Here is an 18,934-nt window from a genome sequence, read left to right as displayed (position 1 = left end):
CTCTGCTGCATCAGTAGTGCATTATTATTATTATTATTATTATTATTATTATTATGGCAATACAACTGCATAATAAAACTGTGTTACTCAGTTACCCCTTGACAGCCCCGGCTATTTGGCTCCTCATCCCTCAGTCCCCAGGGAGATGCAGCTCCCCCAGTGCCCCCACGCAGCCAGCCCAGCTCCAGGAGTGCAGGCGGAGCCTGGCCATCCTCTCCCCGCCACGACTCCTTGAATTTGGAGACAGATTCCTTGTTTTTCCCTCCAGTCAAGAGTGATTGCAAGTTTCTGCGGAAAACAAACCAACACGGTGGTTGTTTGGAAGAGCAGTCTTCTTACAGAAGACACCAGCTACGCTGTGTAATTGGTGTGACAGTCATTATGCTGGTGTAATTATACAGTTATTGACATTATTCAGAAGGACACAAACACAGCTGAGCAGTTTGGTTCGTGACATTGTCTCTTCCAAGATCACATCTATAAGCCCCTATTTTTCAGATTTAATTGTCCTCTCCATTCTCTGGTTTGTCTCGTTCGGGGGTAGGAGGCGAGGCAGCCAGCAGCTTTCCATATAGCACATGCATACGGGTTAGATGTTTTCATATTAGTGGTGGCTTGGGGTCATACTGGGCATCCTGACCTGCCTGGTGGGGACTTTTGCTGGTGTGTGGTGCCTTGGCTGGCTTCAGCCTCAAACTCTGCCTTGCAACAGCCGCTGGGCAGCAGAACTGGTGGTACAAGGGGCTGGAGCAAGCACCGCAGCTCAGTGCATCCTCTTGGCTGCTGCCTTGCTTTCAGTGTGCTGGGGCAGTGGTGGCTGCGGTGTGGAAGCTGACTCTCCTGCTGCTGCCTGGCACGAGAACACAAGGGGACCAAGAGGCATCCCACAGGGCACTGGCACCGATGGGAGTGATGTTCAGGTGAAACAATCCTTTGGGGAGGGGCCTTTCCGCAGTGCTGGAGGTAACACCAATTAATTCACGCTACCACGCAAGAAATCCAGAGGGACCATCCTTCATGAAACAAGAACAGCCAATTTGTCAAGGCAGCTATGTGGCAAAATCCTATTTTTTGGGATAGCAAGCCACCAAGCCTGTTCGTTGTGTTTCACGATCACTGTGTGTAGATATACAAAAGGCAGCTCCATAAAGAAAGCTTCCTGAGAAAGAAGACTCCTATTTCTCCAGCACCGCCCAAGCAGCTCATGATCAGCTGCAGCTGAAGCCCCTCACCCCGGCCCTGGTCCTGCAGCCAGGCAGCACCTGAGGCACATGCTCAGCTCTCCTCTGCTCCGTCGGGCACCCCGGCTGTCGCTGAGCCTGCTCCTGTATGGGTACCAGGTAAGAGCATGGCAGTGTGTTCCAAAGCTGTGTGGCTTGGTGCTTGAAACTCTCATCCAGGGCTGCTGGGGTTGCAGAGCAGTTCCCGTGGGAGAGAGTCTCTTCTTTCCTTGCACAGCCTGGTACCAAAGCTTGTGGGGTTGTGTGGCAGAGAAAACTGTCCCACACTAGTAACCATCATGGGGGAGGACCTGACCCTTGCCTGAGCTCACAGTAAGGAGGTTGCAAAACGCGATCAACAAGGTTGTACTATTTCAGGAAAGGAGACCCCTACAAGGACAAGCAACGGCTGGTGGAAAAGGCTCTGCAGAGGGTCAGGGGGTTGGGCAAGAGGCAAACTGCTGATTTCTACCAACAAGTGCTTTTGGTTAGACACCAGGGTGAGGAATCCTGCGGGTCGCGGCTGGTGGAGGCAGCCTGGGGTGTCCCTTCTGCTGGGAAGCTGGGCAAAGGTTGCTGTCTGAGAGCTGAATAAAAGGCCTTCCAGTGAGAGACTGAAAGAGGTTGATTTCATTTAATTTATCAGTTTAATCAGTTGTACCATGTCTGCAAGTACCCTGACAGGGCACATGTTGCTTAAACCTAGGGGAAAGCATAACTGGAATTTGTTGGGTAGATGAAATTGGAAAAATTTGTATCTGAAGCCAGGCTGGGAGGGGGGTTTCCCCACGGCAGGACCTGCCGAGTGGGACTTCCCTGTGGGTGTCTCCTGGGGGAGCTGAATGGCTTTCTGGAAGGGGCTTTTTTTTTAGCCAAAACCCTCCTGGGCTCGCTTTGCAGGCAGTGGGATCTGACTTGGTGATCTGTGATGCACCAAGGGGAAGTAGGTGATCTGGTGGTCCCACCTGGCTCTGTGAGAAACTCCTTCAGATCTCCCCCTGTACACTTGCCCGAGGGAATGACTGTGATGCAAGAGCTGAAATCGCGTCCCCGACAGCCTGTCCGGCTCCTGAACCCTTGTTCAGTTTTACTTGCCAAAAACGTGTTGCTGTTATAAACAACAGCAGCTTCAACACTGCAGTGAGGAAGCGGCCAAGGAGACTATCAAAACACTGCATCCTTTGCAAAACACTTTCCCAGGGCTACAAAAGCAAGGGGAGATGAAAGCTGAGCGGGAAGCGGCACGGGCTCCCGTGGGCGAAGGTGGGGGGAGCTCCCTGCTGAGGGGCAGGGCTCACGTCTGGGGTGAAAAAGCCCCTTTTGGAGGACAGCGTGTTTTTGTTAGATGAGACCCACCCAAGCTCCGTTAGCTCTTGGTTTGCATCACAGCCAGAAAACCCTCGCAGAGGAGAGAAAGTGGGCAGTGGGAAAGGATAAAGACACTGATGCTATCTACTGCCTCAGTCAAAAAACCAAGCATTTTGTTGCATTTGTTCTGCTGGGATCTCAAACAAGCGTCAGATCTCATTGCGTGTTCTCAGCTCTTGTTCTGGGCTGAACCAGCTCTAAATGTGTCCGCGGTGCCTGGTCACTGGGGCCCAGCTGGGGAGCTGGGACCCCAGCCAGCACCACGGGGCTCCTTCCCCGGCGTGGCTTTGGGGAGAGTGTGACGCTCGTCCCCGTGCTGTGCCCAGCGTTGTGCCTCTGGGCTGCAGGGCTGCAGGGGGTTCAAACGCACACACGCTTTGGTGGCATCTCCACGGAGCAGCACTGCAGCCTCCAGGGAAAGAGCATGATGTGCTTCCACCACCCCCTGCAAAAATCCAGAGACTTGAAAAGCTGAGCCAGGTCATTTTGCTGTATTTGCTGTTCCTGTCTTCCACCAAAGCCCTTTGCCATTTACTCAAGTTTCCTCACCCAACCTGCAGATAAAAGCTGGATACCAGACTGACACAGCATGCAAGGTCCTCTGAGCAGGGAGAGCAGGAACATCACATCATCGTGTTAGCACTGATCTGGAAAGGACAAATGCCAGCAGTACTGGCTTCATGTGGAAACCGCAGCTCGAGCCATATGCTCAGCTGGGTTCCTACGGAGGAGATGGAATTCACCAGCTTTTCAGTAAAATATGTAATTTTTCTCTCTCCGCACATTTGTTTGTTGAGTTTTTTGTTTGGAAATAAAAAGAGTGGTCCTGTGTGAATAGAAGCCAACAAAATCAACTCCAAAACTAAGTGAGGAACTGTTTTACTGTTAGCAGTGTCCACAGCAAAAGCCTTGGTGGTTGGCCTTGGTGCTACTCAAGCCACCGATATCCCTCGTGTTGAAACAGGGGGTCCCACAAGCCATGCTGAGCTCTTGCTCCAGTGCTGCGACTTGGCTGTACTCTCTGCCTGGGACATGTGCTGCAAAACTCTTACTGGTGTTTTAAAATGTGTTGACCACAGGGTCCATCCTTGGGGAAGCCATCAGCAGCTCATCAGGAGTAGTTACGCTCTGGCTGCCGCCTCCCAGTACAGGGTTTGGTGCAACATTTGGGCAATCAGAGATGGTTCACCCCATGAGATGGGTAAGCCCAGTATGAAATGGTGTTTCAGGCTATGGGGAAGTTATTGTCCCCTCGTAGCTTGTGCTGCTGAGTGTGGGTCCTGCCAGGTGTCCACCCATGAATGGAGCCAGAGGATGGACGAAATAGTGTGTTCCTCAAAAATCCCACCCGCATGACTCACCTGACAAGATGGAGGCAACAGCAGCAATGATGAAGGAAACGATGACCCCAGGTCCTGCCATCTCCTTGGCCACCAGGCCGGACACCACATACATGCCAGTGCCCACGCAGCTCCCAACGCCAAGGGAGATGAGGTCGAGGGTCGTGAGGACCTTGGCCAGCCTGGCACCCTGGGCAGCAGCGGTCCCCGTACCCTCCAGCATTGACTCCACGGGCTTGGTGCGCAGGACGCGGGCACGCAGGGCATGGCCTGCTGCTCCCCACGGCACCCGCCGCGGGTCCAGGCGTGAGAAGAAGCGGCTCATGGCTGGTGCTGGGCTCCACGGAGGTGGGTCACGGACGGTTTCGGCAGCACCCACTCAGGGCTGTGGCTGCATCTCCCTCCTACGCTGGCAGTCTGGCTGCAAGAGAGAGGAACATGGTTTTTAAGTGCAATAGCAAAGAAAGAGGGATGTGCTCTGCATGGAGGAACTGAAAGGGGCCCCTGAGCTGGTTTCTGGCCAGGCTCCAGCGCTGGGAGAGCCCTGCGGGCCAAGGGGATCTTTGTTTACGCCACCGCTGCTGCTGTGTAGAAATCTCCTTTTTCCTTTTTCCATCGCAGTTGTTTTGTCCAACAGAGATGTTCTGCCCCCCCTTTATGTTTGTCTGCATTATTTTAGTCCCAGTTATTAATACAGCCCCATAAGCAGCAGGAACCTGATACCCTCTGTGTACCCATTACGCAGCTTAACTGCTACCAAAAACGATGACGGCTATGTGTAACTGCGAGGTGCTGGTGGCTGCTGTGGCACCTTGGGTCGCGGTGGAGACCAAGCTCGGCCCCATGCTCGGCAGCACCACAGCATGTCCTGGGAGTGGGGATGCTCCTGTGGGCACCACGTGTCAGCCCACCATCACCGTGCCCATCTACATGGGACCTGCTGCGGGACATGGCTGTGCTCCATCTGCACTGCAAAAAGAAAGAGCGGGACTGTATCTTTGCTCCTGTGCCCAGTGTGCTGAGACTGCTGCCTCCCTGTGCTGGGCTGTGGCTGGCTACGGGGCTTGGTCACCACGAGTTAGCCATCACAGGGATGACTGATTTTCTCTTTTTTGGTGCTACAGAAGTTGACTCTTGCAGCTCTCTGGATCTACTGGTTCTTTTTTCTTTTTGCGTGCTGCGATCGTCCTGGCAAACCCTAAAGGACGTGGTTTAGCAGGCATGGTGGTGTTGGGCTGATGGTTGGACTTGATAATCTTAGAGGTCTTTTCCAACCTTAATGATTCTGTGATTCTGTGCTTCTAAAGGGAAAGTTTTAAAGGATGCTGCTTGTTCAGGTCCCATGAATTGTGTGGTTATAAAAAGTCCTTAGTATGGTTTCTTCATTCAATTTATCACTTCCTTTTCTAGTTCTTTAAATATTGGTTTAGGAATACTTATTTCTTTTAAACTAAGAAATATGATTTTTCTGGTGTAACTGCAACACGCTTTGGGGTCCGGTTTCTGTGTAGTTAAGGCAAGCTGGGGGAGAAGCTCGGCAGAAGCAGTGCTGGCTCTGCTGCCCACCAGAGAGTGAGTGGCCGACAGCACGACCGGCTGCAGCCATTTTCAAATACTTCTAAATTATCCTGCCTGAACCCATTTGCTCTACGATTGTCTTAAAAATCATGAAATTATCTTGGGTTTCTCTTTCTCTGTGGTTTTTCATGTTAAGCCATATTTTTGAGAGCTATTCACTAACTGCCATGTCCCCCCCCCCCCCCTTTCTGCTATTCTTTAGCAAACTGCGTAGTTCTCAGGCAAGCTCCTAACACCAGCAGCAATGGCTTCCTAGTGACATGTGATGACTTCTTGGCTTTGAGCAAATTAACAAGAATTGACAATTTCTGCATGCTAACATAAGGGAACATAAAAAACGGTTTATTAAATATGAATTTTAGCCTGGCAGCTTCTTTCCTGTTAATACAGAAATCTATTTTTTTTTAATTGCCTTGAAGACAAAACAATTATTTTTCCATCTTTACATCCAAAACAAATTACACTGTGTCTACCAGGCAGTCTTGTGTTGCTGGAGTTTATTAAATCTAACACAGCATTCATTTCATGTTTTGGTTGATCACAGTTCAAATTGTGGTGATTTTTTACCTCGAGCAATTGCAAGCTGAAAGGCTGGATGTTCTAGCTAAGAATAATAAGAAGGAAAACTTGTTACCAGTCTTGAGCAAATGTGCATCTTTGGGTTGAGAATAAAAACAGAATTTGGCCTTTGGGTTGCTCGGGGAGTCAGCTGGTTTGCAGCACGGGCTGGATCTCTGGGTCGGTTTTACTTTCTGGTTTAAATGAAGGTTTGTGATGGAAGGGGGAAGCTGAGCCAGAGCACAGTGGGTCTGCGCCAGCCGGCATGCAGCAGAGCAGCCCTCGGGGCAGCGTGCCCGTGTGCTGGCGCTTCCAGGGTGGCTCTGCTCTGCCAGGGCTGTGCATCAGCCACCGGGAAAACAACTCCTCTAAGCAAAGTGATCACCACCCAAAATTCATCCTCCTCTTATCCAGAGCACAGCATCTCTGAACCACAGGCTGGCAAAGAGGTCTTGCTGCATTTCATCCAACCATTTCCCATCCTTTATTTAACTGTTTTCCTTACTGGGACTTTACGGGTGCTCCTAGTTGAGTTTGAAAGACTGAGGTTGCTATGCTTAGGCTTGCAGCAATTTCACTTGAACTAGCCCAGAAGCTGGGCAGAAGTATCTGACTGGTGTTACAATCTAGACACCTTTATCTCTGCATAATATTCTCATGTGGTTTGTACCGTAAGAAGATCTCTTTCCAAAGTGAGCCCATCCTTGGTCTACTCATGCCAACACCCACTGCAAGGTGAAAACAATAGACACTGAAGAGCCAGCTCCTAACTCTTGTAAGGAAAAGCATAATGAGAGTCAACGGCTGGAAGTTGAGGCGGGACAAATAATGGGTGATTAACTACGGGAAGAGATGAACACCGGGGAAGAGACAATTTGTGTCTCTCAATGTCTTTACACCATTTCTGGATGCTTTTGTGAAGGCTGTGCTTGTCACAGGGGAGCCACTGGGCCACCAGAAGAGGTAGCATGGTGTGGGATGGGGGTGCAAAGGCTGTGGGGCTGGTCCTTTGTCCCACCACCAGCTCTGTGCTTTGGCACGGGAAGACCTGCCCTGTGTTTTAAGGGGGCTGGGACTGATGAGGTTTGAGATTAGCAATTTTTTTAGCATCTTGTCTGCAGTGTGTAGGCTGATAAAAGGTTTGGGAAGGGTGGCATGTGCTCAGGTCTCGCTGGATGGATCCACATCCATATGGGAAAAATCAGTGCGTCCCCCAAACTGAAGTGAGTTGAGCGTGACTGATTCAGAGAGCCCAGTTCACTCTCAAGGCACGTCAGGGCACAGAAACGACTTTCTCACTTTTTGCAAAGAACCTCAAGCGAAGGTGTGGCAGTCTCGTCCAGGAATAATTTTTAACTGCTGAAATAATGAAAAACTTGAATATTTTAAATGGTTTAAATCTAAAGCAGGAACTGTCTGGTGGATCTGTCATGTGCCCAGATTTAGGCTGCTGAGCTGTTCCAGCTGCCCGGGGCTGGGCTGGGACTGGGTCCTCCTGTGTGGCTGCTCATTGCCATGGGGCAGCCCAATGTAGCCCTGCAGTTCATATGGCCCCTCCCGAGTCACCAAGGAAATAAAAAAGCCTCCAAAACATCTGAAATGAAGTAACTCTATAATTGCTTCTGTGTGCAATTAAAGCGATCATTCGAAACTATTCCAGATGTTTAAGTGAGATCAGCATATTGCTGCTTTGTAGCTTGGAAAAACATCCTTTTGCTCCACTTAAAGCCATAAAAAATGTCTCATGGATGGCAACCAGTTACACGGGGCTCGTTTCTGCTCTGCTCCACTAAACGTGGCTAGTTAGAAGAACACAGCGAGAGGGAAGGAGAGTTTTTATTTGTGTTTTTTTATCTGCTCTCTTCATTATAAACCCGGGAAGCTCAAGGGAGCTGTGGCTCGGAAGGAGCAAGCCCGACGCGGGGAGCTGCAGGAGGGTTTTGGAGCTGCGCAGCTCCCCGCTATCAGACAGCCTGGGCCGGTTTCCCCCGGCTGCCACCTCGCCGGCTGGTGCTTGCTGCTGCTGCCGCACGCTTGTTAGCAACCGCTGTTTGTACCGAAACACTCTTCTTCATTAGGGTAAATTAACTAAAACAGCAATCAAGGCGGAAGGAGAGGCCTAGGTATTTGCAGGCGTGGCTCCTCCTCAGTGCCTGGGTCGGTGCCGAACGATTCCTGACGCCCAGCTGCTTTCTGCCGACTGCCCCGTGCCAGTGCGATGCAGTGGGGTCCCCCCCGGCATCACCTGTCCTCATCACCCCCGGCAGCTCCCGCTGCAGGAGCTTCCCAAAACCTCATCTGTGCTTTGGGATGGCTTCTTTGATTTTTCTGTTAGTGACTCCCCTCCGTCCAGGAGTCCATAGTGGTATCCTTAAGAAAAGCCCTCTTAGAAAACGCTGGGAACGCAAGGAGAAACGGAGCTCCTGTTGGTGTACTGATGGGAAGCCAGGCAGGGACACTCATTAAGGGGAAAAGGTTGGATTTCCTCTGGTTTTTGTGGCTCACAGAAGTAGTTATTATAGAGAAAAATTTGCTGATGCCCTGGTAGCAGCTGGGTCAGCATGGCCCCGGCGCCAGGGACAGCAGCGCCGGGTTTGCAGCAGGGGTTTTTATGGAGAAAGCCCCTTCCCCCTTGCCTAGGGGAGATGTGCCCCAGAAATACGGCATCAAAGCAGGTTCCTGTCAAAACCCTAGGTGGTCCCCGCTGTGGACCTCAGAAATAGTAAGGCAGATGTTTACAGAGCAGGAGCAACAGCCCTCAGACCGCGTGCCTGCCCCACACAGGGGCTGTGTGTGGACCTGGGCTGCAGCATCGCCCCTAGGGAAAGGGAGCCCCAAAGGCTCCAGGGGATGCAAGAGGTGGCTCAAGGGGATGTGAGAGGTGGCTTAAAACGATGCAAGAGGCAGCTCCTGGCAGCAAACCTGCTGCAATCCCAGATGAAGGACAAGAGAAAGAGAAAGAAACGTGCTAGCCTGACTTCCCTGCTCCCTTTCCCCTCTTTCTTTTAATTACTAGCTTGGTGGCGGTGAGGCGGATTTGTCTGAAGAGACACAAGATGCTGAAATTCATTACAGCTCCTATGGCAGGCAGAGAAATGATGTCAGCGGTGCGATGCGGCGCGGCGGGAGCCAGGCAGCAGCTCCGGCGGCCGCCGAGCAGAGGGATGCCTTCTGCTGGGGCTGCTCCTCACGTCAATGTTTTCGTTGCGAATGCGATTTGATTTGGAGTTTGATGTGCTTGTTTTTACTGTGCTGATCCCCAGCTGGGCTGCCACTGTAAAAGCTGGCTGTGCCTCCATCGTCAGCCCTCCTTAAAGGGATTTAAAAGCCAGGCACAGAGCCGAGAGCGAGAGCTGGTCCCTGCTGGTCCCGGTGCCGCTCACGTGGGTCCGGCTTCAGCAATCTGGCCTTGTGCCTTTGCTGTTAATTTTGGGCTCTTTTATTTTTAATCTTTCCATTTTTACCTCTGCTCGAGCAATTCAAGTGGAGCTATGGTTAATTTAAACTAAAATTCTTGCTATATTAAACTAGTGATGAATTTCAGGCTGAAGACCAGCTTTCTATGTTGCATCAACTAAAAAAAATAGGTTTAGGGATTCTTTTTTTTTTTCTTCATAGCAAAATGGAAGTGCAGGTGTTAAACAACACTTGTGTGTGTTACTTCCATCTCTGTTACTTTAAGTGCTTTACCAATGTTAGCACTGCTGTGAAATGGCTAAACATCATTATCTTCTTTTGACAAATAAGCAAATTAAAAGAGGAAATATGTAACTTGACCAAAGACGTAAGGCAAGGGTACCGCACGCTCGGAGCCAGCCTCCAGGAGTCCTTAAACTCTGCATTCTAGTCTCCAATGCAAGAAAGAGTCAAAAGAGCATAGACATGTAATCCAGTCAAATAATTAACGTGTAATTAGAGGTGACCCCTACTGCCCCTCTCCAGCCTTCAGACGGCTGATACGGTGTGCTGGTTTACCCGCTGTCATCTCTTGCAAGAGCCTGGGCTGCCTGAATAAGCAGGGAAAAGGCAGAGGGGAGGATGGGAGAGATGTCAAATCTCCTTTTTGATTGCAGCTGGTGGGTCCCAATTCCTAACTGGAACAGCTAATTCGGTATTTGAGCAGCGACCTTTGGGCAGTGTGTCCATGAAGGTGAGCAACGAGGAGGTTTAGGTGGCTGAGTGCTCATCTTCTTACCTGGATGAGGAATAGGTGGGAGCTGAAGTAAGACGTTCAGAGGTGAAACTGGAGCCAGTTGCGGCGAAGACCAGCAGATCCCTTCATATTGGGTTGTTCTAAACTTCGCCAAGGTTAATTACATGCCAGCCTCACAAGCAGTTGGTCCAGGCTCTCAGAGTCCCTTGGGACCTTCTGGAGCATCAGACTAGTGAGAAGCAGCTCTGCGACTGGAGGGATCAGTGTTTCCTTCCTTCCTAGAGGCCAGTTGCATTTGGAGGTAGCACCTGTAGCTTTTACAGCCTGCAGGGGATGGAAACCCAGACGAACCTTTCACCCTTTCCAAGATGCCCATGGGCATCCCTGCGGGTGCATCCCCTCCTCCTAGACAGTAAATCCACCTCCCCAAGACATCAAGTTTTCTGCTGCCCTTCTCCCTTTTGCCTGTAGAAGGCAGTCCTACGTCTGGTGTTTTGGTTTTCCACTTGTTTTCTGCCCTTTTTGTATGGGTATCAATGATTCCTCACGGTGCAGAGTGGCGCAGGTCTGAGTGCAGGGTACTTCTGACAGATACAACAGTCTGTGAGTGCCGAGCTGCAAGTAATGCAATATGCATGAAGTGCTCCATTTGTGTTTGCAAAAAAGCTATTTAATCATCAGAAGAAAAAAAAAAAAGAGAGAGAATTACGGAGAAAGAGATATAATCCGTTTGCACATTTTCAAAAAGGTCTAGTTTGTCATTGTTGTCTTGAGATGGCAAAGTAAAAGCCTTAAAAACCACAATGATACTGCTAATGCAGGGAAATGACAAATCGATCGATGGGTGAGCTGAGTGGGAGATGGGGGACCAGGAACTTCTTGGAACTGCTCTGACAGGCTGTCTCTATGAGAGTGATGAAAGCACATGAAATTGGTAAATTTGTTCCTCCATCAGTAAATTGGAGAAAGCAGCTACCTTACAGAAGTGCATGAGCAGTTAATTCAGCTGGGTTTTCTAAGGCAGTGGAAGAGAAACCGTGCTAAAAACTATTAATGCTCCCCTAGCCATTCCTTGTTGAAAACAATACTGCTTGTGTAGCTGCCCATGGTCACCTGCAGAAGGACCCTCGTGGCTCCACGCACCTTCAAACGTTTGTTTGTGGCGGTTGCGTGGTTTTGCATTTGAAATGCAGATGCTGATAGCAACGCTCGTGGCTATCAGATGCAGCCTCCCCCATCCTTCTGCAGTCACGAGCAGCAGCACGGTTGAACAGATGAAATCCCTAAAGGCAGTCTGGGCTCCAGGTCTGGGTGTTCAGACTGTCTCAAGGACTAATGTGCTGACCTCTGAATTCCAGGCATTCAAAACTCTGTGAGCCAGGTGCCCAGGAACTGAGATTTGCCTCATATGCTGGCACGCAGTTCTGCAACCTTCCCTCTGGTTTTGGTAGCAGCAGCTCCAGACCCTGACCTGTCTCGAGAGGAAAAACCACCTTCCGGATAGTATGGTATCTTCTCCGGATCGTAGCGAGTTGCCTGTTTGCGATGCTGGGTGTATGCTGTTCTAGCAGCACGACTGCTGTTGGCATCCGCAGGGTGGTTGCAGCCTTGTGTTTGCAGCTCTGGGCTTTCTCTTGTTTTTGGGTAGTGGATTATATTTTCAGTAATTACTGCTTTGATGAGATACACGTTTTCTGCAACGCGTCTCACTGCCGGAGTGGATAAGGGCTGCCTTTGTATCACTGAAATGTTTAGACCCGGGCTACCAGACAGTCTTTTCTAGAATTCTACTCATTTAAAAACTGTCTTTGCTTTAACACCATGCAGAAGGCAATCTCCGTAATTACTGGGCTGTGTTTTCTTTTTCTTTCCTCTGCGGATCCATACTTTTACACTGCAGAATGAAAGTCGTTATGGTTTGCTCCAAGCCAGCCATGAGATCTTTTTTCACTTGACGTAATTCACAGAACGGGTTATTTATTAACCTGTGAGGGTCTCTAAACAAAATGGATTTTTACTGTTGTGAGAGTCTGGCTGATGCATCATTATGACAACTTATTTTATTTCTGGGTAGCATTTTGAATTTCAGTGGCAAAAATACAAATCTTTCAGTAAAGTACCGATTTAACACTTTGGCTTTGTTGTCCATACCAGAAAAAAAAAAAAAAAAATTACCCGTGTATCAAGTACAGGATCTGAAAATTCTCTATTTTCAAGCCTCTACTTTTCTTTTGAAGATTGGTGTTTATAGAGATTCCTTTATTCCCCCCTAAGAAACCGGGTTCTTTTCGTCTCAGCACGGACTCTGACTTACAAGCAGTCTTTCTGGCTGTCTGTAATAATTTAGTAGGAGTCTGAACTGGTCTTTTACACTGTAAACACATCAGGCTTACAAACACGGTTCAGCTCTTGCCTGGTTTCAAATGCATTTCTCTTTTGTATGTGCACAGGGCCTCATTAATTAGTTATCGTGTTCCATCAGTGGTTATACAAATGTAATTGATTATGCCTCACTGCCCCGTTTCCATGATTTTGGCTAATTAATGCAGGAGAGATTCTCAAAGAACTGCTTTCCTCAGAAGAAGCTGGAAAGACACGTTCTTCAGTCCCCAGCCTGCCAAAGGCTCCAGAAGGAGCAATAGTAGTATATGCAAATCGATGGGGGTATTTTGCATATGAAGAAGGGAGCCTTGAGCTGCGGGGTGATTTGGCTGGTTGTAGCCTGTGTCACAAAATTCCTTAACAGAAGTGTGAGGTAGATTCAACACGCTTCCAAGGAAGCGAATAGCAGCTCCTGCTGCTTTTATTACAAGTTTGGCTGCTTATTATTATTATTCACTAGGACAAAAAATCCTCGCCTTACATGAGTAATCCTCCTGCGTTTCAACACAACCCATTGTATGAGTAATGTGAGCACAACCTGATCAAAGAAGATGACTTCGAATAGATTTTCCATGTTTAGTCATTTATCCTCATCAGTCAGGCAAATGCACCGCAACACGTAAGCAGTGTGTAGTGTGAGTAACACCCAGCGCCGTAGCATGAGGGCTTTTTGACATTTCCCAGCAAGTGAGTTACGAATGCACATCTAAGACTAAATAAACATCTGGGGTGGCACTAGTGAAGCAGAAAAAACGAAGAATGATTTGTTCTTAAAAATGCTAATAGCATAAATATTAGGGTATTAAAGTATACCTGAGCGATGCACACACACTGCCTGGAGATGTCCTTGTGTAGCAAGGGAATCAGCAGGAGCAAACATGATTAGCTTAAAATTGGCTTGCCATTGAAACCCTGGTAGCTAACTGCTGATTTGCTCTTGGCATCCCTTTCTGGCGAGACCCCCAAACCCAACATCTTTCACTAAGGCCACACATTTTGTCTCCCAGCTACCATAAGCAGAGTCTCCCCATGGTGAGCTGCCCTGCCTGGCAAGCAGAACTCAACCCGCATGCAACTAAGAGCAGAGAATATAGGCACTGAGATATTCTTGCTGTAGTTGTTGTGTCGGAGCTCTCAGCCAAAGGAACTTGACACATTCCTTCTTTCTGTCTTAATTTACTTTGTGCAGAGCTGGCGACCCTCGTTATTAATTGCACATCTCCTGGTCCCTGTTGCTTCCACAGCCGGTTAATGAGCAGAACACACCTGCTGCCACCCAGGTACCGCAGACAAGGCACTCACAGACCCAGATGCTTCCCGAGCATCTCGCTGCGGGGCTGGAGCAGCGTCTGACCTGCCACCAATGCTTTCTGCCTGTTCCCAGCTGAGCATGAAGGACAGGCAGCAGAAGCACACATTTCCTTCAACACCAGACTAGGGTGTCCAAATCCTACCTGGAGGCCACCCTGACAGGCATTGCAGAGCACCACGGAGCAGCTGCTCGTTTAGTACGACTCAACATGTCCATCATTAAGACCTGATTCAATGACGTTGTCAAGCACAAGTTTAAAGCTAAGCTTTAATCCTGCTGCTGCAGGTGGAACGAGCCCAGATGTGCAAGGCAGGTCTCGGCACAAAGGGCTGTCTGCATCCTCAAGTTTAAAAAACTTTGCTGAGTAAGACCCAGCCCACCCTTGGGGAGCTGAGGACCTGTGGGAGGAGTGGACCAAGCCACCAATTTAGGTCATCGTCACCAGCAAGCAAGAGTCAGTGGCCGCTGAGAGGGACTGTCCTCAAACACACACATTTGGTTTTATAGATGTTTACCTAAAGTTTCGACATGGATGCTTGCAGTATGGCAGCAGTAACCTATTTCCCTATAGACAGCAAATCACTTAATTCTGTAACCCTGTCCTCTCAGAATTAGGATGTGGTGCTTGAAAAACCTGCACTGCAAAAGCTCTTCTTCTGTTCACCTGTCAGGTAGATTAAATTTATGGTATCACGTCCTTCAGTAAATTATTGATACAATCGCTGTGCAGAGGAAGGGAAACTATGGAGTCACATGCTGCGTGGCTCCACCTCGCTGGCTTTATTTCGTAAGTGAAAATAAAGCGGCTTTGCTCTGACAGTTTTATTGCAGGGAAAAATAGTTTTCTCCTAGGGGTGTTCAAGCCTGGTGACAGAAAGGGATGGGCCGTGGTGCCGGCATCAACGCTAGCTGGAGCACCCAGCCCCGTGCCTGTGACCGCATAGTCCAGAGGCAGGGCTGCTATGCGATGAGCCGAGAAAACATACACAAGAGAAAAATCGCTCAGTACCAGAAGGCAGTTTCCAGCTGACAACCACAGCTTGGCTACATCTCATCACTTGTAAATGAAAAACGTTTTAGAAATCTCTGTGGGATGGGGATCTGAGTTAGAATCTGCTCCCATTTACACCGTGGGTGGTTCAGTGAGTTCAACAGACTCACCCTGGACCGAGGTGAGACTCTGGCCAGGTTTTTATATCCATAGGAAGTAGCTTAAAAATGCCTACCGTATTTCTTGACTCTGGATCTTTTTGCATCCCTAGATCTACTGTCTCTCATGAGAATGATAAGTTTGGGTCCAACTATGGTTTTACATTTTATGGAGTGTGCCAAACTGCAGTGATTTTTTTTTTTTTTTTAAATCAATGTGAAAGACACATATGCTACCCTCCTGCTAATGTTTTTTGTCTGATATAGGGATCCTGCCACCACACATGGGTGAAGAAGTATTTGATCCTTTTTTACACTCTTATTTTTTTAAATGTCTTAATAACCCAAAGGACAACATGTTGGTTAAACATATGTATTATGATGATCTTCATAGCTCAGGTGCTCTGAAGAAAAACTTTTGATTATTTGGGGGCTAAGAAGCCTGAGGGCCTAAGTATATTCTGTTACAGACTACTCCGTTATCCTTTTTCTTCTTTCATGAAGATCCTAGGATTATGTTTATGTTTGTGTAAGTTCTTGGCATCCTATTTGCTTGAGTATTGCAGGGCTTCACAGGAAAAACATTAATTTAGCCATTGAGAGGTTATCCTGTTCGCATTCAATTTTCTAGAAAAACTCCTGTTGCCTGCAAGGGAAGATGGATGAAATCTTATCATACGTGTGTGATTTCAGAACTGAGAAAACAGACTGTCTTGTGCTTCAAGAAAGAAGTAGTGTCAAGTCGGCCTATAAATATATCCGTTAAAATATTTTGGGCTGGAATCCTTACTGATACGATCCCATCTGAGACTCTGAAGTTCCATAAAGAATGAATTTCATTGTTTTCATGATGAAAATTAGAGAAGGGTAAGATATATCTTGACTTAGGAGTCAAGACTGACTCCCTAAGGAAAACAACTTATGTTTTAAATTGCTTCGCTTTACTGCAATATGCACAAAGAACGAGATTCTTTTTAGGGAGTTAATTAATCAAACAATTTGGAACACTGGGGGATTCAAAATGTAAGTTCATCAGTCATTTGTTCTGCTTTTGGTATGTGGTCAAAAATCCCACCTGCTGGGACTGTTGTACTTGTCTAGGGGGGAGGCTGGGGCACCTGGGAGCAAAATCGTACACCTCTGTGCCTAACTTGAGGAATTTAGGATCAAAGGTACCATTAAGTCCATCGAGTTCATTTTGTCTGAATCACAGGCCATTAGCTTCCAAGCAATTACTCCTGCAGGGAGCCCAATGACTTGCTTTGGCTAAGTTGCATCTTTTGGGAGGACACCAAGTCTTGACACAAACAGATGGAGAATCCAGCAGGTTTTCTGATAGCTCCTTCATCAGGTCATCAGCTCTCCACTATTCAAAAATGTGATCCCTCACTTAAAATAGAATGCTTTGGCTTTAGCCTCACGGCGCTAGTTCATGTCGTGCCTCTCTTTGGCAGATGGAGGAGTAATTCAGCGCCTAGTAATTTCTTTCTGTAAAGACTCTTGGGTTCAAAAGTCAAATCACCTCCCACCCTTCTTTTTAATGAAGTGAGCTGCTCAGGTGCTGTCGTTCCTCTTTTGTAAGGGCCTTTCTCCAGTCTGTGACAGGCTTTGGCTTTTCTTTCTTGTCTTTTTTTTCAATTTACTTCCAATGTTAATGTAATTTTTCTTGATGTCTACAGTATTCTATCAGTCTCTGATTCCAAGAGCTGAGGTAATCCTTCCTACATCTCACCTTACTGAGCAGGAATGGAATTGTATGAGGCCTTTTTGTCCTTGGTCTGGTTCAACTGCTTGTCCTATTGTAGGTATTGCCTCCATTCTATCTTCTCAGATATATACTGTACATTTGACTTGACTATAAGAGGACCCAAGCTACTTCGTCCGCACCATTTACCACTCATCAGTCTCTTTTATCAGCAAAGTCCAGCACCTTTGACAGACGAAAATGGGAAATAGCACTTGGGCCTTGGATCTCTGCAAGAACCCCTTACTTCTCTGTTCTCATGCAACAAGGATTCCCCATGGAGTAGTACGTTTTAAGAACGGAGCATTAGTCAGTTTAATCTAGGTAACTTTTCACTCTAGTATTGTTTTTGGCTTGCTTGAGGTTTTTGGTTTGTTTACAGTATGCTGTTCAAGTACAGTAAGTCATATGCCTAGGCAATGTGTACCAATAAAATGAACACATGTAAATATCTTTAGCAATCAGACTTTCAGTCTCATGACAGTTTTTGGGCAATTAAACAAATGCTTTGGCATGCTAAAATGTACTTGCCTGCTACTTAGGGACACTGGGAGGATTAATTAGTTAATATGCTAGATTAAATCAGACATGGCCTTTTTGAGCCGAAAGTCTTCTCTGGGGTCAATCAGAGCAATACGGCTTCCCGCTCTTCCCCAGAGCCTGTGCTGAGTTAGGAAGCCCTATATTAGAGCTCGCTCGGTACAGCCTGTGACAGGAAGGCTGTAAGTCGATCTGCATAAACTAGCATTTAATAGGCCACAAAACCAGAGCTGGAAAGCAATTCTAAGAAAAGAGATTAGGATTTTTCGATAGGGTGATGCTGAAGCACACCTACCCAGGGCTGAGGCGGGCGGGCGGTTGCTATCCGATCATTTGCAAACACCCGTGGGGAATCGATAAACAGCACCGAGTCGGGGGTGACGTAAAAAGGAAGCGAACTCCATCACCAGGAGCCAAGTCAGAGGGAGTTTGGCAGAGGGACGGGGCGGTCAGCCGGGGCCGTGTGCGTGTGCCGGCCGCCTCCGTGGGGAGCGGCCTCGCCGGGGGCCGCCCCGTCGGGGCTTCAGCACCGCGGACAGCGCCCGCCCGCCGCCCGGCCCCACGCGTGACCCGGCTGCGGCCCCCCCCCCCCCCCCCCCCCCCCGCGCAGCCCCCGGCCGCCGAACCTGCCCCGTGGCTGCTCTCCTCCCCGGGTTTATCTTCTGCCTCTTTCCCCCCCACTGCCCGCAGCGTCACGACCTCCCCCCCCCCAACCCGCGTGTTTTGTGCTCCGGTCAGCCCACCCGGTATTTCTCCCCTCGCTCTGTTTCGCCCCTGTTTCCTCTCAACCCGCCGGCCCCTACCTCCTCCCCGACACTTTGTAAACACGGGGCCGCAGCTCGGCCGGGGCAGGGGGATGCCCAAGCGGGCTGGGATCCCCCCCGGGGTCCGTCCCCCCCTCCCCGGGCCAGACCTCTCCGGTCCCCCCGCATCCCGAGAGGCTCCGAGCCGCTTTCCCCCGTCCTCCCCGCCCCCTGCAGCTCGGTCCCCTCCCCGGAGCCGCGGGGCACTCACCGCCGGGCGCGGAGGGCAGCGGGCGGGCCGCGCTGCGGGGGCGGCTGCGGTGCTGCAGCCGGCGGGGGGGCTGCGCGGGGCTCCGCCGGCCCCGGCTCCGGCAGGGCGGAGGGAGGAGGGATGGAGGGATGGAGGGAGGGAGGGAGGGAGGGAGGGAGGGAGGGAGGGAGGGAGGGAGGGAGGAGGAGGGCGCTGCAGCTCCTCAATTATTCAGCGCTTCCCCCTCTCCGCGCTCTCCCCGCCCGCCGCATGTGACCGCCCGTCAATACCCACGGGCCCGGGAGAGCTCCCTGCACGGTGCCGCCACCCCTACGGCCACGTCCCCCCCCACGGCCACGTCCCCCCACGCCTCGAGTCCCCTCTGCCTGCTAGTCTAGTTTCTAGACTGAGGGCTGCGGGCCGCCCCCCCCCCCCCCCCCCCCCCCGAAAAATAACTGCTGGCTGCCTCCTCCGGAGCGGGGTTTTCCCCACGCCACAGGCAGAGGGTTGGGGGCACACCCCGCGTGGGGGCACCCACTCACCCCCCCCCTCCCCCCTTCCCCCTTTGTTTTCTCCTTGAGCCACGCTGCGAGATTT

At 49.7% G+C, this 18,934-nt stretch overlaps 1 protein-coding gene across 2 annotated transcripts in view; it reads right to left on the bottom strand.

The window, feature by feature from the left end:
* Positions 1-18,442, bottom strand: part of SLC7A14 (solute carrier family 7 member 14) — a 32,703-nt gene extending 14,261 nt beyond the window's left edge. Inside the window, exons 1-2 of one of the 2 annotated variants that reach the window (XM_075418334.1) lie at positions 18,359-18,442; positions 3,950-4,349 (exon numbers count right to left, since the gene is read on the bottom strand). In XM_075418334.1, coding sequence (XP_075274449.1) covers positions 3,950-4,253 — 304 coding nt within the window. In that variant the 5' untranslated portion in view covers positions 4,254-4,349; positions 18,359-18,442. Of the gene's footprint in view, positions 1-3,949; positions 4,350-17,639; positions 17,659-18,358 lie in introns of those variants that run through there. The other variant, XM_075418335.1, reaches the window with a different exon arrangement.
* Between the last annotated feature and the right edge of the window lie 492 nt (positions 18,443-18,934).

The sequence above is a fragment of the Opisthocomus hoazin genome, chromosome 4 (genome assembly GCF_030867145.1).
Source record: "Opisthocomus hoazin isolate bOpiHoa1 chromosome 4, bOpiHoa1.hap1, whole genome shotgun sequence".
Taxonomy (NCBI): domain Eukaryota; kingdom Metazoa; phylum Chordata; class Aves; order Opisthocomiformes; family Opisthocomidae; genus Opisthocomus; species Opisthocomus hoazin.
The sequence above is the reverse complement of the archived record's forward strand: the minus strand, read 5'-3'. Positions and strand labels throughout refer to the sequence as shown.